The following is a 26,192-nucleotide window of genomic DNA, read 5'->3' as shown; positions in this document are numbered from 1 at the left end:
TGGCAAACAAAAAATCCCAGTTTAAGTTGTCAAACGCTTTTTCAGCGTCTACAAAGAAGAAACCAACCTCTTTATCGCAACGCTTGTCATAGTATTCAATAGCATTGATCACTGTCCTTAAATTGTCTCTTATTTGTCTGTCCGGCAAAAAACCTGCTTGTTCTTCCTCTATAACTTCCGAGAGCCACCCCTTCAGTCTCTCCGCCAATATCTTTGCAAAAATTTTATAATCATTGTTAAGTAATGATATAGGCCTGTAATTTTTCACGCTAGTCAGATCTTGGCCCTCTTTTGGGATCAATGATATATTCGCTTCGCTCCAAGTGTCTGGAATTCTTTGATCCCTAAAAACTCCGTTCATCACCTCTTTTAGGAATGGTGCCAGTTCATTGGCCATTGTCTTATAAAATTTAGCCGTAAGTCCATCTGGCCCTGGCGCCTTTCCTAGATTTGCAGATTGTATTGCCATATTTATTTCCTCATCAGTTACTTCACTGTTCAGCTTATTTCTCCAAGCTTCCGAGATCTCTGGAAGTTTGGTTTTCTCCAAATATGATGCTATTGATTCTTTGTTTACTTCTTTTTTATTATACAGCTTAGCGTAAAATTTATAAAAGGCTCTGCTAATGGTAGTCTGCTCCAAATACGTTTTGTTTTCTTCACAAATTTTATTTATTATTTTCTTTTCCCTTTTCTTCTTTAATTGCCATGCCAAATATTTCCCAGGTTTATTAGCACCCTCAAAAGCTTTTTGATTCAGTCTTTTAAGGTTCCACTCCAATTCTTTATTACTCATTGCTGTTAACTGTTCTTGAAGAATTTTGATTTCCTGATGTATTTTCTTTTTCCCTGGTCTCTTTTTTAACTGTACTTCTTTGGCCTTTATTTTCTCCTCAATCTCTTGTCTTTTCTCCTCTTTCTTTTTCCTTGCTCTACCATTTAAGTCCATTAGTATGCCCCTTACAACCGCCTTATACGCGTCCCAAACTTTACTGGTTGGTACTTCTTTATTCACGTTGTATTGTATAAAAAACTTAGTCTCTCTTCTCAATGTTTCCATATTCTCACTTTCCTGTAACAAGTCCTCATTTATTCTCCAGGCTTTCCTTTTTCTCCTTTTTCCAAATTTCCACATAATTGGGTTGTGATCTGAGCCTACCATCGGCATTATTTCTACCTCCTTAGTCCATAACGCTAAGTCCTTTGAGGCCCAGATCATATCAATTCTTGATAATGTAAGATGCCTTGCAGAATAAAAAGTAAACTGTCTGGTTTTAGGATATTCTCTCCTCCATACGTCTTCGAGAGTCTCTTGTTGAATCAACTCAAAAAAAAGCTTTGGCAATAGTCCTCTTTTCTTTTGTGCTTTTGTAGTCTTTTTGTCTAGTTCCAAATCTGTCACTCCATTGAAATCTCCAGCAAGAATTATCTGGTCATATACAAGATCATCTAGGTGCTTCCTTAAGTCTTCAAAGAAGCTTTCCTTTGCACCGTTAGGTGCATAAAGTCCGACTACCAACACTCTCTTTAAGTTCCAATTACATTCCACTGCTACAAATCTAGCTTCCACATCTCTCATAACAAATTTTGGCTGCAGCTCCTCTTTTATATACAACACCACTCCTCTTTTTTTCTTGTTGGAAGCCGCTACAAATTCTTTGCCCAATTTTCCAGATTTTAAATATTTTACATCCTGTTTTCTAATATGGGTCTCCTGCAAACAAACAATATCACATTTTTGTTTTAGTAGCCAATGAAAAATATTTTTTCTCTTATTCGGTGAGTTTAGTCCATTTACATTCCAAGATAATACTTTACACTCCATATTCATGGTTTTGTTGGTAAGTCTTTTTCATTGTCCTTGATAAATCTCTCCATCTCCCGCTCAGATCTGATGCGTTTTTTTGCCCCTCCAAACTCAAAGGACACTCCTTCCGGTAACTCCCATCTGTATCTGATATTCATGTCCTTCAAAGTCTGAATTAGCACTCTATATTTTTTCCTGTCCAATAACACTGATCTGGGCAATTCCTTCATTATAATAATCGTCTTGCCATCAATCTCCAATGGATCTTGAAATTGTTTTGTCACAATCCTCTCTTTCATATTTCTAGTTGTAAACTGCACGATCACATCCCTTGGTAGTTTCCTCTGGGTTGCAATTCTCGAGTTCACACGATACGCCACATCTAGGATAGCCACAATTTCCTCCTCCTCTTTCCCCAGGTAATCAGCCAACACCTCAGTCATCTGTTCTTGCGCTGACTTCCCTTCCACTTCTGGCAGACCACGAAAACGAAGCTGCTTCTCCATGTGTTTAGTTTCTGCAACTGACATCCTCCCCTTCACCAGCCTCATCTCTGTTTGTTGCGTGTCTATTAAATTCTCCATCGCGTCTTCTACTGTTTTAACTCTCTGCTGCGTTCCTTGTAATTCACTGCTAATCGTTTCCACACCTTTTTTCACTTCTGACAGCTCCGACTTTACTGTCTGTGTAACTTCCTTGACCTCTTTAATAAGCTCCAATTTCGTGTCCTTAAGTTCTTTCATCATGTCTATAAGTTTTTTGTCCAAATTTTCTATTGCCGATTGCCACTCTTTTTTCGACATCGTGGGGCTTGCTTTAGCTCGCTCCCACGAATCTGCTCTCTTCCTCAGCTCCGTGGCGTATAATTAAACGTTTTCCTTTTTTTTTTAAATGTCCCAATCTTTGCCAAAATTAATTTTTTATATCCAAAATGTCGGGCGTCTTTTCTCTATGGTTTCTCTATGTTATTATAATCCAAGATGGCCTACTTCCTCTTCCGCTGAAGCCACGACCCTTCCACTTTCAAAGATGGCGATTCCCCACTTCCTGTCCTTTGGCAAGGGCCGCTTCCCTCCAGCCACTCTATTGTTGTTACGCACTTCCTGTCTCCCGTCTTCCCACAGCAGGTCTCGCGATGGTGTCTTTTTCCCACAGCTCCAAAACCACAGGTATTCAAAACAATAGTCCGATTTTTGTAATAACTTCTTTAAACTTAGTCTCTTTTAAAATACAACTCCTGCCGAGTCTTCACCTCCTTTTCACTAGTCTGTTGCAGTTTAAAAATCTACTTTCTTTCCTCTCTGTTTTTGTCAATCTGTCCCGTTTCAAGAGATAGCGATCTTTACCTTCTCTTCAGCTTTCTCGGGTTGTAATCGCTGTTTCGATCTTAAATTCTCCTCTCGACTTCCCTCCCCGATCGAAGCTTGGGTATGTAGGTCTTATGCCAGCCGAATTGGCCCCAAAATTGCCGCAGAGATTATAGCCGACCCGTCGCAAGGTGGGACCTCAAGGATCGGGGGGGAGACTCCTTGTGTAGAGCCCCCCCTCGTCCGAGATCTAGCTCACCCTAGGGTCTTGAGCGTTCTTTGCCTGCTCCCCGCCTGAGAGCAGTCGGCCGCGGGTTATTTTCACCCCTCCGGCCGGTTAAAACGGCAATCCGGTCAGCTCCACAAATGGAGCTGCGTTAGACCTCCATGAATCCCAAACCGGAAGTCCCGGTCTCTTAATTCCTCATCTCCAGCAATGCCTAGTTCAGGATACCATATTCTGATGAAGTCATCTTGCAAATCACTGGATGCCACTGGCAGGGGAGCAAGGAAATGCAGACAGTCATGATTTCCTGACACTGGCTCATTCGACTAGGTATTATGCACAGCGAAAGTGGGGCTGAATATACAGCTGTTGTTTTGGATATGTGCTTTGTGTTACTTCTAGCTTAGCTCTTCATTGCTGTGGCTGGCAGAAAGCTCACGCAAAGCTGCCTTATACTGAATCAGAATATTGGTTTTAATAGGTCAGTGTTGTCTACTCAGACAAGCAGTGGCTCTCCAGGGTCTCGGCCAGATGTCTTTCACATCACCTGCTGCCTAGTCCTTTTAGCTGAAGATGCTGGGGATTGAACCCGGCACCTTCTGCAAAGACTCTACCACTAAGCTACGCCGCTTCCTTTCTTCAACCTGCTTCGTCACATCTGCTGTGTTGGATGCCTCAAGAGGCAAGGGTCCCGGGAGTAGCTGGCTGTTACTGCAGCTCTCCCCTGCCTGCCCAAGAGAAAGCAAAATTATGGCTTCTCCTTTGAGGTGATGGTGCAGAAGCAACCTGGCTTGGTTCCGCTCCTGTTCCTAGATAAAGGAACTAGAGCACAAGTCTAGGGCTCCTTTTGGAATGTTGAGAATGGGAAGGGGGACCATCAGGAAACGGCTTTCAAGGGAGATGGGACCCGTGACAAAATGGCTGCCATGGGGACAATTTGGAGGTCTCAAGTTGGCTCTCTTGTTCTGGAAGGGGCAGCTATTTCTGATTGGCTGCTCCCTGCAGTTTCAAAGGGGTGTCTCCTGGGGTCTTCTCTAGCATCGCCTGCTCCAGTGAAGTGGAGGAAAGACAGGAGTGGTTCTTTGCTTTGGAGAAGAGGTGTTTTGGCGAAGAATCAAGGGAGCGTGAAGTTGAGCTCTGGTTTTCTAGAGCCCGTTGTATTTTTTTCCCCCACTCTGCCATGGAAGCTTACTGGGTGACCTTGGGCCAGTCTCACACACTCTCAGCTTAACCTACCTCATAGGGTTGTTGTGAGGATAAATGGAGGATGAAGGCTCAGGGGCTCAAACTGGCATTGAAGATCATGATAAATTGGAGCTGCCCACCAGCTCAGGAGCCAGAGCTCAATATTGCCCGAAGTTGCCTGTGAAAGCCTGGAGAACTGGGAACCTTTTATGCTGGGATCTGGCGAGGTTGATACGGCAACTGGTTCCTTCAAGAGGTTTGAGCTCAACTGAAGAGCTCTTTAGAGAACCATTGTGTAGTGTAAGGGTTAGATGGTCAGATTAGGATCTGGGAAAACCAGGTTTAAATCTCTAATCTGCCATGGAAGCTTACGGGTGACCCTGGGCCAGTTACACACTCTATGGTTTTTACAATAGAGATTTGGGGGATTCCTAGAGAATTATGTCAATTTCACAGGGTTGATGAGAGTATCAAATGCAGGAGAGGAGAATAATATAAATTGCTTTGAGTCTCCATTGGGATGAAAGATAAAAGTACAAATGAAGTTAACTAACTAATTAATTAACTGATCAGCTGGCTGTTTTTTAAGAGATATCAGTTCTATTTATTTATTTATGTCATTTATAGTCCTCATTTCTCACTGAGACTCAAGGCAGATTACACAGTATGAGCTTAGTACAATCAGTGTCAAGTACATTTCCATACAGTATCAAGGACATTGCCATAAACAATGCCATAGGGCAGGGGTGGGCAATTGTTTTGGCTCGGGGGCCACTTTGTGGGAGCGGAGGTTGGTGGAGGGCTGCACCTTTTTAAATGATTGCATTCATTAGTTAACTTTGCGTTTCAGAAAAGGTATCAATTGTATCATAAAAATCAATAAATATAAATTAAATAAAATAGTGGTAGTTTTATTCAATTTATTTATTGTGCTAATTTCATATCGCGCACAGGAAGGAAATCTTGGTTCAAGGCGGATTTTTCTGACTGTCTTGGCGGGTCACAAAAAACTCTGTAGCGGGCCGCATGTGGCCCGTGGGCCACAATTTGCCCACCCCTGCCATAGGGTAAATATATATATAAGTTTACAAAGACATACCATTAGCAAGGATCCAATACAGAGTTGAAGAAATGCAGAAACAGAACGTAATCCATTCTAGGACTGACATATAGACAACATGAAGCACAGTAGTGCATAGGGGTACATATGTACAAAACCAAGTTATAAAACCAGTTATAAAACGAAGAAGTTATTTGGTCAAAAATCTAGATCTCCTGTGATGGCAACTTTCCCTCCCTTCTGGAATTTGCTTTTTTAGAAAGAGGACGCTCGGGTGAATGGAGAGCTCCATGTTGCAGACTCAGATTTACCAGCATTTGGGGCAGAGGGAGCTTTGCAGAGTAACAGTGTGGTTGACATGGGACAACCCAAAGTGGAAGGTGTGGCTAGAGAAGGCTTCAGCGCCACGGACAGCTCTTCGGGGACAGGGGAAGGTGGTGAAACTGGAAACGCATTTCTTCTGAATGGAGCTGCGTCTGCTGTCAGCCAGGTCAGCATCTCCAAGGGGCTTCTCTTTGAGGTCATTGCCATATTGTTCTTTGCAAGGCCTATTGGTCTTTAAGCTTTGAAAAGCTGTATGCAGGGGATGTCTCTAGAGCACAAGTATTGAGGGTCCTGCCCGTAAGAACGTCTCACTATCGGCTGGGGCCTGTTATCCTTCCCAAACATGCTCAATGTAAAATGGCAGGATTTGAATCCAGTGGCACCTTAGAGACCAACAAGATTTTCACAGTATAAGCTTTTGAGAGTTGGAGCTCCCTTCTTCAGATACAAAGAGGAGTGGAGATCCTTGAGCCTTTATATCCCAGTCTGGGGAGGGAAAGGGGTGAAGCCTCTAAAAGCGAGGTGAAGTGGGACAAACTGTAAAACAGGTATCTGACTAGAGGAGCTTGACTCTCAAAAACTTATACCTGGCAACCTTGTTGGTCTTTAAGGTGATACTGGACTTGAACGTTGCTCTTCTACTGCAGACCAACACGGCTACCCACTCGGAACTGTAAAACTGTTGACTTCCTTGGAAGGAGAGTCATTATTCTTCTGAGGCTCTGACCCTTGTTACTTCTTCTGTGTGATCCCATCTTCATTGACAAGAGAAAGAGGAATCTGGTTTTTGGTAGCGACACCATAACTGGGCAGCGTTCTCTCCCAGACCGGATCCCAGAGCCAGTCTCTGCAAACTGTTACGGAAAAACATGTTTCGGAAATATGTTGTTTTATTTGGTTTTAATCTTTTTGGTGGTTTTTAGAAAAATAGTTTGGTGTGTGGGTGTGTGTGGGGTGTGGGTGTGGTGTTGTGATTTGCCTTTGACCCCTGTTAGAGGAAAGTGGGGCAGGATTTACATCTAATACTATTAGCATTACTAGTTATTATAGTATTAGTATTAGTAATAATTACTAATTAGTTATTACTAATTAATTAGTAATTATTACTAATACTATTAAATTAATTAATAGTATTACTAATATTAGTATATACTATTACTATTAGTATTACATCTAATACTAAAGCAGGACGCTTGTGAAAGCCATGAAACCAAGCCATGAACAAAGTATGCTGCATTCTTGGGGAGTGACTGACCCAAAGACACCCAGCAAGTTTTGTGGCTGAGTTGGGATTACTAGTCCAGCACACTAACCACTACAGTTGCCAGCTCTGGGTTGGGAAATTCCTGGAGGTTTGGGGGGGGGCGTGGAGCCTGGGGAGGGGAGAGACCTAGCAGAATACAATGGCATAGAGCCCACCCTCCAAAGCCTCCATTTTCTCCAGGGGAACTGATCTCTGTGGCCTGGAGATCAGTTGTAATAACATGTGATCCCCAGGCCTCACCTGGGGGTTGGCAACCCTGCTAACTACTCTACAGACTCTCTCTTGCCCCCTTCTCTGGTCGTTGGAAGTACCTTGTTAAAACTTTGCAAGAAGAAGTAGCTTGCCTCTTGACTCTTCAGGGTTCAACTCCCTCTCCAGGGGTCTCCTAGATTAAATCTTGGAGTTGGGGTGGATGTATAGACTCTATTGAAAATGCATTTAAATGCAAGCATATGTGCATGGAGGTGCCACGCAAGACACAACCTGCTATTTCACATGCTGCGGTTGTTTAAAGGCCTGCTCCTTCGCCCAATATATCTTCAATCTAAAGAACAAGGTTTTTTCTGGCTTTAAAATTGGGAACAGTCTGCATCTATGATGAGTACAACACTGGTGGAAATGGAGGTGGAATGGAGCATTTAGAAGTCAAGTAGAGATTCTTGCCATGAGAGCTGGGACTTTATAAGTGTCTCTCTATTCCTGTCTGTAATGAAGGGACGTACTTCTAACAAGCCATAATAAGTAGAAAAGAGCAAGAGTCCAGCAGCACCTATAAGACTAACAAAATTTGTGGCAGAGTATGAGCTTTCGTGAGTCACAGCTCACTTCTTCAGATGCAGCTAGAATGTGAGTCCATCTGTCCTTATATCTTGGGGCGTGGAGTGATTACAGAAGCTGAATGATAATAGCCGATTAATGTCAACAGCAGGCGTGATTGGATAGGGTGGGGTATGCTGAGGGGTAGTGGGTGTGGAGAAATCAGCATTGGTAATGAGACAGGAAGCCTACGTCTCGATTCAATCCAGGTGGATCCATTGTCTCAACCTAAGCCATAATTAAAAAAACCCATAATGAATGCTCTTAAAATACATTCTTTTGGAGAGGGGATTTTAATCTTGAACATCTCCAAGAGTAGGCCTCTGTGCTTGATTGTATCTTACCCCCACCCACCTACCCACACACACGTTTAGGCATTGCTTTGCCCCAACATTGCTGAAATCTGAACAGCACTCTTAGGTGTTACAACGAACCTCTGCTATGCTAAACTATTTTATACTGATATACATTCCCTCGTAGCGGCCCTAATAGCCCAAACAGGGTCAGTTCTTGGATGGGAGACTGCCAAAGAAAACCAGGGCTGCTATGCAGAGGAAAGCAAATGGTACACTGTTCCTACTCACTTCCTGTCTTGATGGTGGAACTTCATAGGGTCTCCTAGAATCGGCTGCAACTCGACGGCACACTTTACATTCCCTTGCAAGACATGGCTAATATTGCATTAGCGTCTTTGGTACACTCATAGGAGGAAGTGTGTCCTCAGGGAAGGTTAAAATTGCAGTAATGGATTTCCTGCTACAGATAGCACATAATGGCCCCATTTCTAACAGTGGGTCTCTTCCTTCTTCCCCCAGGCCCGCAATAATTGTTGCTTTTATGCATTTTCGTCTACTGTTGGATTTTAGCCACAGGGAGGAAAATGTGCTAGAAGGGCACTCACAATTTCTTCTGCATCATCGCACCAGGCTACGTTTGGCATTAAGAGTGGCAACATTCGCAGCAATGATCTAACCTGGGAGGGAGGGTGTGTGATTCAGAAACCTGTTTGGACCTCATCTCCCGGCAAATGGCTCACTGTGATTCTATTCCTAGCCTCTCTGTTCTCTTCTTCCCCTCTTAACAATGCTTCCAGACTGAGCCACACCTTTTATCTTTAAAGATTTTTGCAGAGCTGAGAGCTGAATGAAACTAAACGTTCAGGCACTTTCTTGTACATGCTTAAGGGATGGTGTGGGGAGGGTGTTGTGTGGTGTGGCAGGCAAGAGATTCTGGGCCTGGGCAAAAGTCTGCCTGGAACCCCCAAAAGCTCTATTGTGAGCTCCTGAGAGGGCACACTGATGCATGCTGTGGCGCGGTGGTAGAACATCTGCTTGGCAAGCAGAAGGTCCCTCCCTAGCACTGCCAGTTAAAGCGCCAGGGAACAGGTGATGTGAAAGACCTCCAGCTGAGACCCGGGAGAGCTGTTGCCAGTTTGAGCAGGCGATACTGATTTTGATGGACCAATAGTCTGATTCAATATAATACAGCTTCATGCGTGTTCGATCCCACTAGAGCGAGGCAGACTGGCCAAATTTCTGAGAAATTTCCCAGTGGATACCTATTAGAAATAGTTTGGTAGCAGAATTACTTAATCAGGAGCGTTTTACTCAATGTGTAGTAATTAATCCTTAGGCAATCAAACAGTAGAAAAGACAGAGCTTACAGTTTATTGTGGTAGATTCTGTTCATGGCAATATCTTGGAGTAGAAAGAAAGACTCCTAGTCTAAAGAGTCACTGTCCCTATAAATGCCATGGCCAAATAGTCAGGCTGCGAGGCTGCAAGTGGGTCTGTGGATGATGCCTTCATGGCAAAAGCTCTGAGAAATACATCCTTCCCCTTTGGAAGGCCATGAGGCAAGAAGAAGAAATCTCCCCAGAGAAACAGAGACCGAGGAGTCAGCAGGCGTTCCTAGGGTTGCCAGTCCCCCACTGCGGGGCGGGGGATCCCCCGCTCCCATCTTCCATGTCCTGCCCTCACCTACCTGGCCAGCGGGAGGGAATGCGCCTCCCAAGCTGCGCTCCCAGGCTATGCAGTGCACTCCTGCATTCCACAGCAGCCAGATCTGGGCCCGATCTGGCCCAGATTAGACCCAGTTTGGGCCCCTGTGGAGCACGGGTGCACTCCCAGGGTGGCCTGCTGCCCAGGCAATGATGTCACTTCCCAGAAGTGACATCATCATGCTGCCTGGGAGCACGCACATGAACTGTGAAGAAAAGGTAAGCACCAGTCCTCCCACCTCCCACCTGGAGGGTAGGGGCACCTGGCAACCCTAGGTGTTCCAGGCTTAGACAACCCTTACTATCAAGAGAGTTACACATACACACAGAGAGACATGCAGCATCCCCCAACGTCCAAGGCCTGCTGAGTCGCCTATTCCATCAATACCCAGAGATTGGGAAAGAAAGGGGCATGAAAGGGAACTGCCACCCTCCCTGCTAGGCATTCCTTGGCTATTTTGGCTGCCACTGTCTCCCCAACTTGTGAATTCATTTGAGGTTATGTGCATCTGTGGCCACCTGGGGCTAGGGTTTCCAGGTCCCTCGTGTCCCCAGGTGGGGGGACTGGGATCCTGGCACCCACCCTACCTTTGTTTTCTTTTTTAAACTTCTCTCTCGCGCGCATCTGATGACGGCACTTCTGGGACTGGCGTCGCCACGCACAGGGGAGAAACGATGCTTGTGTCCCCTTTCTCCTGGCCGCCACCACTGCAGCTTGCTTGTGGCGGGAGCGGCGGCAGCAGCAGCAAGAGCGGCTCACTGTCGCCAGCACTGTCCACTGCCACAGCGCTGGCAAAAGCAGCCTGCAGTGGTGAGAGCAAGCAGCAGCGGCAGGCGCTAGTGCTGGCGACAGTGGGCTGCTCTTGCTGCCACTGCCACTGCCAGCGCTGCAGCTCCCACACTGCGAGAGCAAGCAGCGGCGGCGTAAGCGGGCGATGCTGGCAGCAGCGGCGGCAGCATTGAGAGCGGCCTGCTTTAACCACCATCGCCTGCTTTCGTGGTGCAGGAACGTGCCCCCCCCCACCAGGTGGGTAAGTGGGAGCAGGCTGGGAAGGGTGGGATCGGGGGTCCCCTGCCCCAAGTGGGGGGATGGCAATCCTACCAGGGCCTAGGCTTGCTGGCCTCCAAGTGACAGCTGGAGATCTCCCAGAATCACAACTGATCTCTAGGCAACAGAGATCCGTTCCCCTGGACACAATGGCTGCTTTGAAGGGTGAACTTTATGGCATTATACCCCACTGAGGCCCATCCCCTCCCCAAACCCCACCCTCTTCAGGCTCCGCCCTCCAAATCTCCAGGAATTTCCCAATCTGGACCTGGCAACCCTATGGGTGGGCCTAGTAAGGCCTAGTGACTCTGGGGAAGCCTGCACTAAAGTGACTGCAGGGCCTACATTCCCCAGGTTCCCTTTGGCCCCTGTGATTGGGTAAGAGGGGATTCTGAGGGGAAAATTGCACCAATAGGAAAGTAGGGGGTGGTACCTGGCCCTAAGAAGCAGAGCTGAGGAGAGGGTGCTGTAGATAGAGGGATCCCTCATCCAGAAGGGGGGAGACAATTGGAAGCCAGTTGCTAGGAGACGGTTAAGAACAGCCTAGTTAGATGCATTAGGGTGTGTTAGTTTGTTTATTCACCAACCTTTCCTATTCTCTGTATTTTACAAAGTTTCGAACACCAGTTATTAATAAATCTGTTAAATGAAGTTGTTTATTATTCTGCCTAGGTCCTCACGCCTCATTCAGTCACATAATAAATAAAACTTACTGGGAAAGAGTAAACCGAAAGGGGTCGGTTGGGTGCTCTGGGCCCTTCCGAGGAAACCTGTACCAGAGTGGTGGCAGCCTATAGAGAGCTTCCCTGGGCCTCAGCCAGCTGTGACGGGGCCCTGTGTGGCCATGACAATCCAGGATGTGGCCCCAAATAGATGCTGTCTTGCTGGATGAACTTGCGCTGCATCTTGATGCAGCGCCCCTAGTTATTACAGCCAAGAGAAAATGTGCTAGTGTAGAAGGGCCTATGCAACCCCCCCCCCCGCATCATCGCACTGGATTCGGAGTGCAAGTCAGTTGGAGATTCCTACCCGCAAGGCCCCAACATTTTTGGTAGGACCTGCTGTTTGTACGCACCGAGAGTCAGGGCGCCTAGCTCATCTTTGCACACTAGCTGAGAGGAGCAGCGACCCTGCATAGGCAGCCTCACAGTTTCAGGCTTCTCTCCTTCCTTCAAAGGTGTGTGGGGGGGTGATTGTTGCTGGGCAGGTTCAGAGAGAAGGGCGAGGAAAGGCAGCCTCCCGGGGAGAGTTGGTACAGGGCAAAAGCAATTTCAGTTCTGAGCCTCTCTTGACAAGGGCCTTTGTGGCCAGGATGAGCACGGAGCATCTGTGAGAAACAAAACTGGATCAAACCAGGATTCTGTGTTCATATACAGCATGAAACCAACTGTGGTTAGCAACCCCGAGCCTGGTCTGATGGAACTGAATTAACCATTGTTAGAGTGGTGGCTTGCATTCGTGCAGCCAATTAACCATGGTTAGCTTCATTAAACCCTGGTTTGTGTGAACCCACCGGAATGCCTGCCGAGGTGCTCTTTACTACATGGTCCTGTTTGAGCCTCCAGGCCTATTTCCCCCCAATTGGACATATTTTGCTCTCCCATGCTGTTGGATGCAGTAATTACCATAACTCTGTCTCTCTAGCCTGCTGCCTTGCGAAATGCTTTCTGAACCCACCCTTCTGCTTTTCCAGGGTCCAGCGTCTGATCCCAGTGCTGATGGAGGGAGAAATGTGCAGATCATCGAGCCACTCCTCAGCAGCTGGTTCAATCCTACCCTTTGGCTGCACGAGTAAGACAGGCGGATGAAATGGTAAGGCTGGAACCTGGTTCTCCTCCTCTTGTTGACCATCCCTCTGTCTTCTGTCACAGCTGTGTAGGCTTGGAGGGGCGGTTGTTGAATCTCCAGCAAAAGAGGGCTGTCCAGCACTGTCAAGACTCAGCCCGCACAGTTGAGGCCACAGAGTGCCAAGAGGAAAGCTGGGAGAATGAAGGAGTGCCACTAAGGGGTGCCTGCAGCATAAATACCTCTAGAAAGCTCAAGCAAGTGAGCCAAGCCACACACTACAAAGGAAGAGCAAGATTGGGGTCTGGTAGAATCTTAAAAATCAAGAAGATTTCCAGGATATATGCTTTCAGGAAGGTATTGGATGAAGACAGCTTTGATTCTCAAAAAGCCTGGAACTCTTGTTGGTCCTTAAGTTGCTGCTGAGGGCAGGGGCGGGGAGGGCGGATATCTTGCTCTTCTACTGTGGACCAACATAGTTACCCCCCCTGCCCCCCCCGAAACTACAGAGGAAGAGACTTCTAGTGCCTGGAATAATCTCCTCAGCTCTATTAGCCAACACTTTCCCCTTTTGGGTGGTCTTGTAACGAGCTTTTGCCCATGTCTGAACCAAGCTTCCACTAACCAAAAGAAAGATGTATCTTTCTCTTGGAAAGCTTTCAGCAATTAGTTTTCAGACCTTTCAAACATCTAAGTTCTTTGAACCACCCGTTATCAGTACATTTATTCTATATAGGGTTCGATATTGCTTTGCAACTCCTTATCGAACACACAGACACCTGTCTAGAGTTTATTTCACTTTATTGAAAATACACCCTAGTTTTTTTATTAAGCAAGTAATTAAAATATAAATGGTTATTAATATAAATCCTATAAAAACAGAACACAGAAAGGCAATGAGAAATAAGTTTGCTAACATTTCCTAATTAATTCTAAGTCTAACAGGATCAAAGTTTCTGTGAAATGCATAGGTAAAGATAAATTCTCACCTAAATTCTCTCAAGAGATTTCTTCCATCAGAGCTCTGCCATTCTATCTGAATTTGCCTTTTTAAAAGATATCATATGCAAATATCTAAGATCTATTCACGTGATAGCACAAACAAATGATAATTGGTTTAATGCTTCATTGAATATTCATAATTTCTATTGTATAACCTTCCAATTAGTAAAAAATGACGTTCAACTTGCAAAACAAAACTATAAATCTCTGAGAAATGTCAGAAAGAGTTAAGAGATCACTATTGGTTGAATCTCTGACAAAGGAACATTAATCTCGATAGAGTCCACTATTTTAATTAACTGTCAAAAGATTAAAGCACTCCTGTTAGAATTACCTAACACTTAAAAAAACCCACACAGACGGTTCATGCAAAGTTTGAAAGTTCATCTAGAATACAAGTGCATGACCTAGTGTTGCTTAGTATTGATTATTGCCATGTGCTTTTATCTATATTGGTGCAACAGTCTGTAGTCTGGGATTACAGGCCACCAGGTTCTTTCCTCCTCCCATCCCCTTAAGGAAAAGCTCAGCAAGGTGCCAGTTCTGTCAGAGAGAAGCACTTCGTGTGTGTGATGTGCCGTCAAGTTGCCTCTGCCATATGGCAACCCCATGAAGGAAAGACCTCCAAAACGTCCTGTCATTAACAGACTTGCTCATACCCTGCAAACTGGAGGACGTGGCTTCTTTGATTGAGTCAAGTAATCTCGTTTTAGGTCTTCCTCTTTTCCTACTGCACCCCATTACTATGTATGGATGTGAAAGCTGGACGGTGAAGAAAAGTAACAGGAAGAAAATGGATTCATTTGAAATGTGGTGCTGGAGGAGAACTTTGTGGATACCATAGACAGCCCAAAAGACAAATAAGTGGGTACTAGATCAAATCAAACCGGAATTATCCCTAGAAGCTAAAATTTTTATCCCTAAAGCTAAAAAGTTACAGTTGATGTTCATCGTTGATTTCTATTTGTTGTATGTTATAAAGCTTAATTTAAAAAATTATTAAAAAAAAGAAGAAGCTAAAATGACAAGACTAAGGCTATCACACTTTGGTCACCTCGTGAGAAGACAAGATTCTCTTGAAAAGTCAACAATGCTGGGAAAAGTGGAAGGCAGTGAAGCACTTTAAATCCCTTTAATTCAAATAGGTGAAATTTAAGTGCCTGCTTGGCTCACTCACTGGAACTGGAAGAGTTGAATTTGGGCGGCTGGAGGAATGTTTTTGCAACTTGTTAACGATGGGTGCTGTGGATGCTCAGAAGCAGATATATGATGAGAACCGCCCAGTTCACCTGGCTCCTTTTCTTTTCCACATAACCACTGGGGAGGCACAAAGAGAATGTACAAGCTGAAGCCCTGCATGGAGTCACCAGGGTGGGGGATCATTTGGAATCCCTCCAGATTATTTAAACTCTCAGGGGTTTGAGCAGACTGGTTGCTCCTCCCCTTCCCCCTTTCTTCTTGCACTGATGGCATTCTGCACTTTTGGGATCCTGATCGGGACACTTTAAGAGAGTTTCCACACTTTTGTTTAATATGCAAACTCCTGTTTTTCTAGGTTAAAACTCTCACCTTGTCTGTGGGGTGGGTCCTTTATGAGACTTTCAGCATCCGCATAGGAGCCAGCCACTTCACTGTTAGATATAGTGATCGATCGAGATGGGTAGCCGTGTCAGTCTGTCTGTAGCAGCAGAAAAGAGCAAGAGTCCAGTAGCACCTATAAGACGAAGTAAATTTGTGGTAGGGCCGTGAGCTTTCATGAGTCACAGCTCACTTCTTCAGATACCAAGGCCACCCTGCTCATATCTTACTGGACTCTCGCTCAGATATACTTTACTTTGATGATACTGCTCATGCAGCCTATTTAGCTCTGGGCATTGCCACACTAGAATTAGAATTAAAAGGGAAAGTTTTTAATGAGCCCGCTGATGCAGGGAGGGCGGAATATAAATGTAATAAATTAATATATAATCTGTATAGTATTAAAAATTTAATAAATTATTTCCTTAACCAATTGGGAGAGAAACTTGGCTACTGCTAAAGTAGTACTAAAATCCAACCCAGGCTAAAAGAATCCTTAAATTATCCTCTATACTTCCTGGGCCCTGGATATAGGGCTTGATCCAGCTGTCTCTTGCCACGTTTAGAATATTGCATTCAAATAGACAATATTGAAGAGTGTCTATTTGGCCAGAGCCCCATTGTTGCTCAGATATAGTGATAGGCTGTAATATATTCATATTCTGTAGTTGTTGTGGGTTTTCCGGGCTGTATTGCCGTGGTCTTGGCATTGTAGTTCCTGACGTTTCGCCAGCAGCTGTGGCTGGCATCTTCAGAGGTGTAGCACTACAATGCCAAGACCACGGCAATACAGCCCGGAAAACCCACAACAACCATCGTTCTCCAGCCGTGAAAGCCTTCGACAATACATATTCATATTCTATTTAAGAAAACCAGCTAAGGCTTTCTTTCTTTCTTTCTTTCTTTCTTTCTTTCTTTCTTTCTTTCTTTCTTTCTTTCTTTCTTTCTTTCTTTCTTTCTTTCTTTCTTTCTTTCTTTCATCTTGCCATTGTGTGGGGTTTGCGATATTACATTTGGTTTTTACGTCTGTCACACATAATTTATCCCGTGGAATCTTTTGCAGGGTGCTGAATGCCATTAAACAAAAATGCCCACACCTCATTTGCATTAAGATTAGGATGCAAGAAAGAGAGATGATTGTTTTGAGCCACTTCAAGGCTTGTGCTGTTGTAAGGAAGCCATGAAATGTGCATGTCTCAATAGAGGGGGAAATAAAAGAGCCTCTAATAGAGGGTTCAGACTCAACAGCCCTAGGGAAAAAAACCTGTTTCACCCACTGGAGTGTTCATGTCTGACAAGTACGATTGTTCCCACTGCTTTTCAGACAGCAGCATCACTGATGAGCTGTCTAGTTCTTTACTCAAGAGGCTGTTGTCTGAAGAAGGGAGCACTGATTCTCAAAAGCTTGCACCCTGGAAATCTGGTGGGTCTAAGGTGCCACTAATCCAGAGGTGTATGTTTTACTTTCAACCCAGGCCAGTTTGGCTAGAGATCCTGACAGTGTTTTGCCATCTTCTGAGCATGAAGCTGGGTGTGTATGTGTGCGTGGGGCGGGGGTGTAGTTCCTGCACTGTGCAGGGGGGTGGACTAGATGACCCTGGAGATCCCTTCCAACCCGATGGTTCTATGATTCTATAATGTCCAACCAAGGATGCTTTTGGCAAGAAGGATGCATGTGTGCGTATGTGCCATCAAGTTGCAACTGATGGCGACCCTAGCGAAGGGCTTTCAAGGCAAGCAGAGGTGGTTTGCCTGTGCCTTCCTCTGTAAAGTCTTCCTTGGTGGTCGCCCATCCAAGTACTGACCCTGCTTTGCTTCTGAGATCTGCCGAGATCGGGCTACACCATGCTGCCTTCCCTCCCAAGAAAGATCAGACCGTGTATTTACATATCATCTGATTTCTTTAGTGTGTGCGCAGGACATTTTAGATTAACGTCATATCTTGTCCTAAAGTTTTGGAACAACTTCACAAACAAAAAATTCTCCTACCGGTGAAACATAATTCAGATTTTGTACCCTTCTTTTCTGAAGGAATCCCTGGCTCCAACTCTTGTCCAGACAGGTGACATTTCCAAACCGATGCTTCCAATGTGTGCTCAGGTTTGGCCTTTGGCGAAGCGTTAGTGGGAGGGAGCTATATAACCAGGAATGGCCACCAGTAACTCTTCTTTTTACACCCAGGGCCATACTAAACCATGGCCAGGCCCCTAGGCTTTCAGATATTTCAGGCCTCCTCTGGCACGTCAGTCTTTCTCCCCACTACAGCTGACAGCCTGACCCTGATACGGTAGGTACTAGACCGCAGTGCATAGCCCTATATCCAATTTGAGGGTCTCCTGAAGAATTCTGTTCACAATTTTTAAAAATATTTTTATTGTGTGAGTAGAACTCTTCAGGAAAGCAGTTTGGGGGTACAATTGTTCAATACTGTAATATTTTGAAGTGAATAAAATGTTTATTATTTATTTAAAAAAATATAATTTATGGATAATTGTTTTAATGAGTCAATTTGTTTCATTTCACTAAGGAAGCAGTTAGTTATCTTATTAATAGAGGTTATATAAGCGATTCAATTAATTGTAGTTTATGTGGGGGTGTGCCTTAGCAAAAAAAATTGACAGGCCCCTAGTCTCTGAGGGGCCCCTAGGCTTCGGCCTAGTCAGCCTGATGAATAATATGGCCCTGACCTAGGCTTCGGCCTAGTCAGCCTTATGGATAATACGGCCCTGACCTAGGCTTCGGCCTAGTCAGCCTTATGAATAATACGGCCCTGACCTAGGCTTCGGCCTAGTCAGCCTTATGAATAATACGGCCCTGACCTAGGCTTCGGCCTAGTCAGCCTTATGAATAATACGGCCCTGACCTAGGCTTCGGCCTAGTCAGCCTTATGGATAATATGGCCCTGACCTAGGCTTCGGCCTAGTCAGCCTTATGGATAATATGGCCCTGACCTAGGCTTCGGCCTAGTCAGCCTTATGGATAATACGGCCCTGACCTAGGCTTCGGCCTAGTCAGCCTTATGGATAATACGGCCCTGACCTAGGCTTCGGCCTAGTCAGCCTTATGGATAATACGGCCCTGACCTAGGCTTCGGCCTAGTCAGCCTTATGGATAATATGGCCCTGACCTAGGCTTCGGCCTAGTCAGCCTTATGGATAATACGGCCCTGACCTAGGCTTCGGCCTAGTCAGCCTTATGGATAATATGGCCCTGACCTAGGCTTCGGCCTAGTCAGCCTTATGGATAATATGGCCCTGACCTAGGCTTCGGCCTAGTCAGCCTTATGAATAATACGGCCCTGACCTAGGTTTCGGCCTAGTCAGCCTTATGAATAATACGGCCCTGACCTAGGTTTCGGCCTAGTCAGCCTTATGAATAATACGGCCCTGACCTAGGCTTCGGCCTAGTCAGCCTTATGAATAATACGGCCCTGACCTAGGCTTCGGCCTAGTCAGCCTTATGGATAATACGGCCCTGACCTAGGCTTCGGCCTAGTCAGCCTTATGGATAATATGGCCCTGACCTAGGCTTCGGCCTAGTCAGCCTTATGGATAATATGGCCCTGACCTAGGCTTCGGCCTAGTCAGCCTTATGGATAATATGGCCCTGACCTAGGCTTCGGCCTAGTCAGCCTTATGAATAATACGGCCCTGACCTAGGCTTCGGCCTAGTCAGCCTTATGAATAATACGGCCCTGACCTAGGCTTCGGCCTAGTCAGCCTTATGGATAATATGGCCCTGACCTAGGCTTCGGCCTAGTCAGCCTTATGGATAATATGGCCCTGACCTAGGCTTCGGCCTAGTCAGCCTTATGAATAATATGGCCCTGACCTAGGCTTTAGTCTAGTCAGCCTTTTGAATAATACGGCCCTGACCTAGGCTTTAGTCTAGTCAGCCTTATGAATAATACGGCCCTGACCTAGGCTTTAGTCTAGTCAGCCTTATGAATAATACGGCCCTGACCTAGGCTTCGGCCTAGTCAGCCTTATGGATAATACGGCCCTGACCTAGGCTTCGGCCTAGTCAGCCTTATGAATAATATGGCCCTGACCTAGGCTTCGGCCTAGTCAGCCTTATGAATAATATGGCCCTGACCTAGGCTTCGGCCTAGTCAGCCTTATGGATAATACGACCCTGCTTATACCCGTACTAACACAACCCATACTAACACACAAACATGGAGGGTTTAGTTAAAAGAGAATCCTTGGTGGAAGTCCAAAATTATGTTGGCATACATTGAAGGAGGTGTCAAAGCAGTTTAGAGCTTTATTGGCTAAATAGCTACAGATGCTTACACTGGGATGCTTGGGTGAAAAAATGGAGCTTTTGAAGAACTGCAGTGTTCTTGAACCCCGTCTTGCTTACCTTGTGTAGGATCCCAAAGATTCATTTAAGAGATGACACTATGCTCTAGAATGATGATGCATTTTCCCCCTGATGCAAGAGGCTCTTTGTTTTGCAGGATCTGGCCTAGGGTTGCCAGCCTCCAGGTGGTGGCTGGAGATCTCCCAGAATTACAACTGATCTCCAGGTGACGGAGATCGGTTCCCCTGGAGAAAATGGCTGCTTTGGAGGGTGGACTCTATGGTATTATACCATTCTGAGGCCCCTCCTCTCCCCAAACCCCACTCTCTTCAGGCTCCACCCCCAAAATCTCCAGGAATTTCCCAATTTGGACCTGGCAACCCTAATCTGGCCCCTTTGTTCACTTCCGTTGGCACCCTGTAAATTCAATTGGCTGCTGCTTTTTTAAAAAAACAGGAGTGACGTTGCCAACTAACCAATCAAATATTGTATCCCAGAGGTGGCAACCTTTGTCTGGCAATAAGACCAGTTAGCATTTAACTTGAAATTTCATGAGACGGAAAAAAATATGATACTTCCTGGATTGGTATAGTAAGAGCAAGCAAGAATGATAAGGCAGCGGGACACAAAAGATATTAAATTTTCACTCATGGGCTTGTGGGAAAGTTTTACTGAATCCCCCAAATGATATGCTGTTGATTACGTTGGAAGGGTCCTGTAAATGTGCAGATTCCCTATGGCATTTATTGAGTCTGCTGTTGGGAAGTGCGCCAGTTTCTTCTGTGCTGCTGGCAAACAATATGTGTTTTCATGATGATCTTATACTGCTGATATTTCAACCCTCACCATGCCAACCCACCCTCCTGATCAAACACCTGTGACAAATCCCTCCCACCCAAATCTGTCTGAAACTGTGAAAATGACTTCTCCAGTTAATTGGTTTGTTTTCATTCTAAACCATGATGCAGCGCGAGAGCAATTGAGACTGGCACGCACCAAAAGGGCTGTTTCTGAAACTTTAAGAGAACGCAATCGCAGATTCAGCACCCCTGGACGTTGCAAAGAGCTTCCAGGTCTTTTCTTGCTGCAGCTTTACCTGAACTGTACCTCTCATCTCTGTAGTTTGTCAGGAATGCGTGTGGGGGGGAGGGGAGTGGGGCTGGAAGCAGAGACTATTATCATTAGTTTCTGATTGGAATAGACTCTGAGTTATCTGGGAGGTCTGACCCAGGCATATGGACCTCCCAGATAACCCTAAAACCTGTTGTCTGAACTACTCCCCCTCCCTGAGCTTGCCACATTGCTATCCAGCACATGTCTCAGTATTCTTGAATCCTTGTTACGTTTGGCTCTTTCTTGTCTTGATCATCAGGTCTGACCCCTGACACCTGTGCGCATCATGCAGCCCTCCTTGCACAAGAAAGAGGCACAAAGAAGGCGCAGCGCCCTAACGGAGCCTGCAGAGATCTCCAGATGACTCAAGCAAGCGAGCAAGCCCTCCATCTTCCAAGTTCTTCTTCCTCAAATCCTGCCCGTCCATCCCTCCATCCCTCCATCCTTTCTCTTTCATAATCTTCAACTCCTAAGTATTCTTGGTTGGAACTGTTTATAACATGTATACCAATATTTTCCAATCAGCATTATTCTCCCCCTGCCCCCCCCTGAATGTGCGGTTTGGATAGGTAGAGGGTGCCTAAGGCCAGCTTTCTAAGGCAGCAGACATATTAAAATAAAACTTTTATTCAGAACACTTCCACATACATGGCCAAGTTTGGTGGTAGTTTTAATCCATTGGAGAGCGAGGGCCAAGTGCGCGCTGGCCCACATCTGGATCAGGAGGTTTGAACTGCTGGACTTGCAAAACGGAGGCCGATGAGAAAAGCAGGGAGGTGTTTGGCACCTTTTTGCACAAATGCACAGTTTGCTAGGATCACACGGGGAGACCTGGGAGCTGGAGAAGAAATGCTAGGCTTGTACGGCGGCACCCAAGGACAACGCATACGGAAGCTGTACAGTCTGAGCAGACTCCGATCACAGGCGAGATGATGGGCAGTTGAAGGGCCTCTGCTCCTTTGATCATGTCCATCAAAGGGATAGTCCCCCCGCTCAATTCCATTGCTTTGGAAAGACGTGCAAATCCCCACGGCAGCTGATTTGTACCCTCCCCTTCCTCCAAGGAACACAAAATTCTCCCTCCTCCATTTTATCCTCACAACAACCCTGTGAGGTAGGTTAGGCTGAGAGAATGTAACAGGTTCAGGGTTACCCAGTTTGCTTTACAACTTACATTACTCTGACCCCTGTGTCCAATTGGGTGCCAGCGCAGGGCATGTTAGTATTGTTTCAATGTTGATTTTGCAAGTTTATCTTGAAAAGGATAGGGTGGTGAGACATGGGCTGCGGTTTGCCAACTCTTTTCACCAGCCCTTGCTCCTGTACCTTTGACAGTAGCGTAATCAGCAGATGTTAATTGGTGTTTCCGTGCTATGACATCCTTCGCCCAGTGACTCTAGTGTATCAAGCTGCTGTTAAAAGCAGAGGAATAGACCAGGCCTTTTTTTAAAAAATAGCTAGGCTACCTAATGATGATGATAATACAACTGTGCTTCTTTTAGACAGATTAATATCCCACTCAGTGCGGAGAACAAAGTCAATGCTATTATTATCCCCACGATACAACTTGGGGAGGGAGTAGTGGCTTACCCAAGGCCACCTGCCAAGCTCATGGCAGTGGTGGGATTCGAACCAGCAGAGTGCTGATTTGCAACCCAACCACTTAACCACTATGCTACAGCAGCTCTTCTAGACAGATTAGTGCCCTATTCAGAGCAGTGAACAATGTCAGTGTTGTTATCCCCACAATACAGCTGGGGCTGAGAGGAGTGACTCATCCAAGGCTACCTACTGAGCTCATGGCAGGAGTGGGAGTCGAACCAGCAGAGTGCTCATTCACAGCCCGGCTACTTAACCACTATGCTACAGCAGCTTTGTATGCTACAAAATCAGTGTGATTGTTATCCCCTCAATACAACTGGGGAGCTGGGACTGAGAGGAGGGGCTCACCCAAGGCCACCTGCAGAGCTCATGGCAGGAGTGGTAGTTGAACCATCAGAGCACTGATTCACAACCCAACCACTTAACTACTATGCTAGAGCATATTGATACAGACCTTGGGCAGTGACTGAGACAGTTTATTTATTTACATGACTTATCCCGGATCTTCCTTCCCAGGGGGATCCAGAGAAGCTTACATCATTCTCCTCTCTTCCGTTTCCTCTGTAGGTAGTCAGAGGGCTTGGTAGAGAGCATGGGAGAAATGCTTCCTGTTGACAAGGAGGACGGGGAGGAGATGTTGGGAATCACAGAATCACAGAGTTGGAAGGGGCCTTACAGACCTTCTCAGCCAACCCCCTACCCAGTGCAGGATGAGCCTAAAGCATCCCTGACAAATATTCATCCAGCCTCTTCTTGAAAACTGTCATCGGAGGGGAGCTCATCACCTCCCGAGGCTGCTGAAATCATGGCAGAAGTTCCATGAGGATGCATTTGCCAACATTCATCATGGATCTTGGAGTGCCAACATACTGACATTCAGTGTCCACAGCGCTCCCTTGTCCCCCAAGGTTGGTTCGGGGGTGAAGCACCAGCTTTGCATGTCGAAAAGGTCCCCAGCTCAATTTCTGGCATCTCCAAGAAGAGGGTCTCGGAGACCAAGGTTGGAGAAAGACCTTTCATTTTCTGAGACCCTGGAGAGCAGCTTTCAGTTAGAGTAGATCAGTGAAACTCAGTGGTTCAGGAGTCACAGGTGGCTCTCATGCTACCAGTGGCTTTTCTCCACCTTGAAAGAATTGCTAGAGGAACAGGCAAGCTGCAAGGCCCCCTATGGTGCAGGCCTCATGCCAAGATTGGAAATGAAAGTGGATCTTTTGGTTGAGGGTACTGGTGAACAAAGCTGTCTGTGAGCCTTGGAGGACAACCATTGGAGCAGATAAGCAAGATGGGCAGATGGCTTAAAATAACTTCATCTCTCATTACTGACTTCCCCATGTTTTTACTGCCACCTTGCCAAGCTTTAGACTGTAGACCGAGGCCGGTGTCAACGTACACTGATGTGGGGCAGCTGCCAGGCCCCATGGGTTCTGGTAGAGCCCACTGATAATTCATCGCTCAGCTCCTTGGAGGCCTGCGCTCACACCCTTCCACTACCTGCTTGTGAGTGCTTTGTCACTTCTGCTCCCAGCTGCCTATGTTGCTTAGCGCTGCTGGAGAAGGGCATGTGGGCAGTGCATGAAGCATCAGTGTTCTGGGTGGCCTTGGAAGTGGCGCTCCTAGCTGCATCCACCACCATCGGGGAAAGGGCATGCAGGCAGTGTGGGCAGCTGTGACTGCAGGTCGTGGGAGAGCTGGTGTGTGGGCAAAGAAAGGACACAGAGGCAGGTGTGGGCATGTAAGTGGGAGGGCAAGAAGGGGAGCCGAGTAGTGTCTGCGCAGCACCCCTCTAACTTGGAACTGGCCCTGCTATCGAGTTCTTGATGCAGGACCCTTCCTTTTCTTTGCTCATATTACTCAATAAAGAGCCAGGGGCCTCAATGGGGCTGCATAAGGCATGCATGTTATATGCCATCAAGTCGCTTATGGGGACTGACGAATGAAAGACCTCAAAAACTTGCTATCATTAACATCCTAGCTCAGCTCTTGTCATGGACAGAAATGAAAATGTGATGGAAGTTCTGGCAGAAACGTGCTCCTCTTTCATCACTGGGGCAAAGTCACTGGACACAATCTTTGGAACGACTCTTTCCCAACCCATCCTCTGGAGGAAATCTTTGCATCCGGCTCAAGTCCAGAAAATCCCACCTTCCTCTAGGGTTGCCAGCCTCCAGGTGGTGGCTGGAGATCTCTAGAATTACAACTGATCTCCAGGCCATAGAGATCAGTTCCCCTAGAGTGGGTAGGTCTGACTGCAGCTGTTGAGGGGGGGCTTGCAAATGCAGAGGGACACACTGGCAGGTGGCAGCACGAGTATGGAAGGGCAAGACGGGAGGCTGGCTGCTTTGGAAGGTGACCTCTATGGCATTATACTCCCCTCCCCAAACCCCGCTTTCTCCAGGCGCCGCCCTCCCAATCTCCAGGAATCTCCCGACCTGGAGCTGGCAACTTTGCTACCTTCCCCCCTCAACTGCGCCGGTGCAAGAATAAAATGGGAAACTGTACAAGGAGAAGCCGGCCCCGCCCCTCCCCAGGCCCCGCCCCCTCATTTGCCTATGTTGTGCAACAGGATCTTATTGCTGCGCGCTTTCTGCGCCAGACGCTCCTCCCGGGACATCTCCAGGAACTCGCGGAGCAGGTGGAAGGTCAAGTCCAGGGAGTTGGGCCGCCCGTCGCGCCTCTTGCTGGAGGGGGCCGAGCGCTCTGCGCGCTGCTGCTGCTGCTGCCGGGAGAGGTGCGCGGGCCCCGGGGGCTTGCAGGACTGGAGAGGCCTTGGGTCCGCTGCGGGGCTCGAGGGCTCGTCCTCCGGCTCCCAAAGGCTCGGCCACTGGCCGCGGGGGGACGCTCCGACGGGGGTGAAGCGAGGCGGGGCTGGCCTGGGCCACTCCAGGGGGAGGCAGGACTTGGGCGGGAGGAAGAGGAGGACGAGGAAGGAGGCGGTGGGAACCATCCTGGCCATCATGGTCTCTGCGGCGCCTAGGGGAGAAGCCAGACACGCATTACTTCCCTGAAGGGTTGCCAACCTCCAGGTGATGCTAACAAACAGGGCAATTATGGGTTAATGCTGACCAACAAAGATCCCGATCCCTGTCATTGACGCACTACACAAATTGCTTTCATGCGACAATATCAATAACTCTACTAAAGTACAAGTGCAAAAGGTAAATGCAAATTCACACTTTACAACAATTCAGATTACCAGGAGCTTATTAAGAAATGGGTACAAATCATCTTATCAGCTATCGCTCAATAGCAAATATAGGTCGATGAACCAGTCACACAGGGTATACAAAATTTAGTAATGAATACACTATAGTTCTTTAAAGAGTCCCACAGTTCACGTACAATTCCGAAGAGGGGTGGTGGAGGTGAAAGATCTTCTGCGGCGTATAAGTTATCCAATCAAACTGATGTTATTTCATGTTTTTTTTTTCTTCCACAGGTATAGCAGCTCTCCTAATCTGATCGCCTCCTAGATGCATGTATGGCCAAATCATCTGGGGGACCCCACGATGCAGTCTCGACATGGGGTTGCCCCTCAAGGTGTCCCAAAATCCCAACAGGAAGCTAGCTACTCTCCTGTTTCGTCACCACTTTCTCAGGGGAAAAGTATCAACATCTGTAATACAATATAATGCAAATAGTAGAGGGTTGCCAAATTCCAGGTGGTGGCAGATCTCCTGAAATGAGAACTGATCTCCAGGTGGTGGAGATCAGTTCCCCTGGAGAAAATGGTGACTTTGGAAGGTAGACTGCACGCCATTATGGCCCACTGCA

General features: G+C 46.6%; 2 protein-coding genes across 4 annotated transcripts in view; one reads left to right on the top strand and one right to left on the bottom strand.

The window, feature by feature from the left end:
- The window catches only part of LOC129331397 (tripartite motif-containing protein 54-like), a 60,006-nt gene extending 38,540 nt beyond the window's left edge, over nucleotides 1–21,466 (top strand). Inside the window, exons 9-11 of one of the 3 annotated variants that reach the window (XM_054981933.1) lie at nucleotides 5,845–6,075; nucleotides 12,730–12,848; nucleotides 21,079–21,466. In XM_054981933.1, the coding sequence (XP_054837908.1) occupies nucleotides 5,845–6,075; nucleotides 12,730–12,831 (333 nt within the window). In that variant the 3' untranslated portion in view covers nucleotides 12,832–12,848; nucleotides 21,079–21,466. Of the gene's footprint in view, nucleotides 1–5,844; nucleotides 6,076–12,729; nucleotides 12,849–14,536; nucleotides 14,791–21,078 lie in introns of those variants that run through there. The other 2 variants (XM_054981934.1, XM_054981935.1) reach the window with 2 other exon arrangements.
- A 2,976-nt stretch (nucleotides 21,467–24,442) lies between these two features.
- LOC129331359 (corticoliberin-like) lies at nucleotides 24,443–25,474 on the bottom strand. The gene has a single exon (XM_054981881.1). It carries the CDS (start codon nucleotides 25,375–25,377, stop codon nucleotides 24,961–24,963), a length of 417 nt encoding a protein of 138 aa, XP_054837856.1. The 5' UTR covers nucleotides 25,378–25,474; the 3' UTR covers nucleotides 24,443–24,960.
- Between the last annotated feature and the right edge of the window lie 718 nt (nucleotides 25,475–26,192).

Source organism: Eublepharis macularius, chromosome 5, assembly GCF_028583425.1.
Source record: "Eublepharis macularius isolate TG4126 chromosome 5, MPM_Emac_v1.0, whole genome shotgun sequence".
Taxonomy (NCBI): Eukaryota; Metazoa; Chordata; class Lepidosauria; order Squamata; family Eublepharidae; genus Eublepharis; species Eublepharis macularius.
Note: the sequence above shows the minus strand (reverse complement) of the source record. Positions and strands in the feature narration are given on the sequence as shown.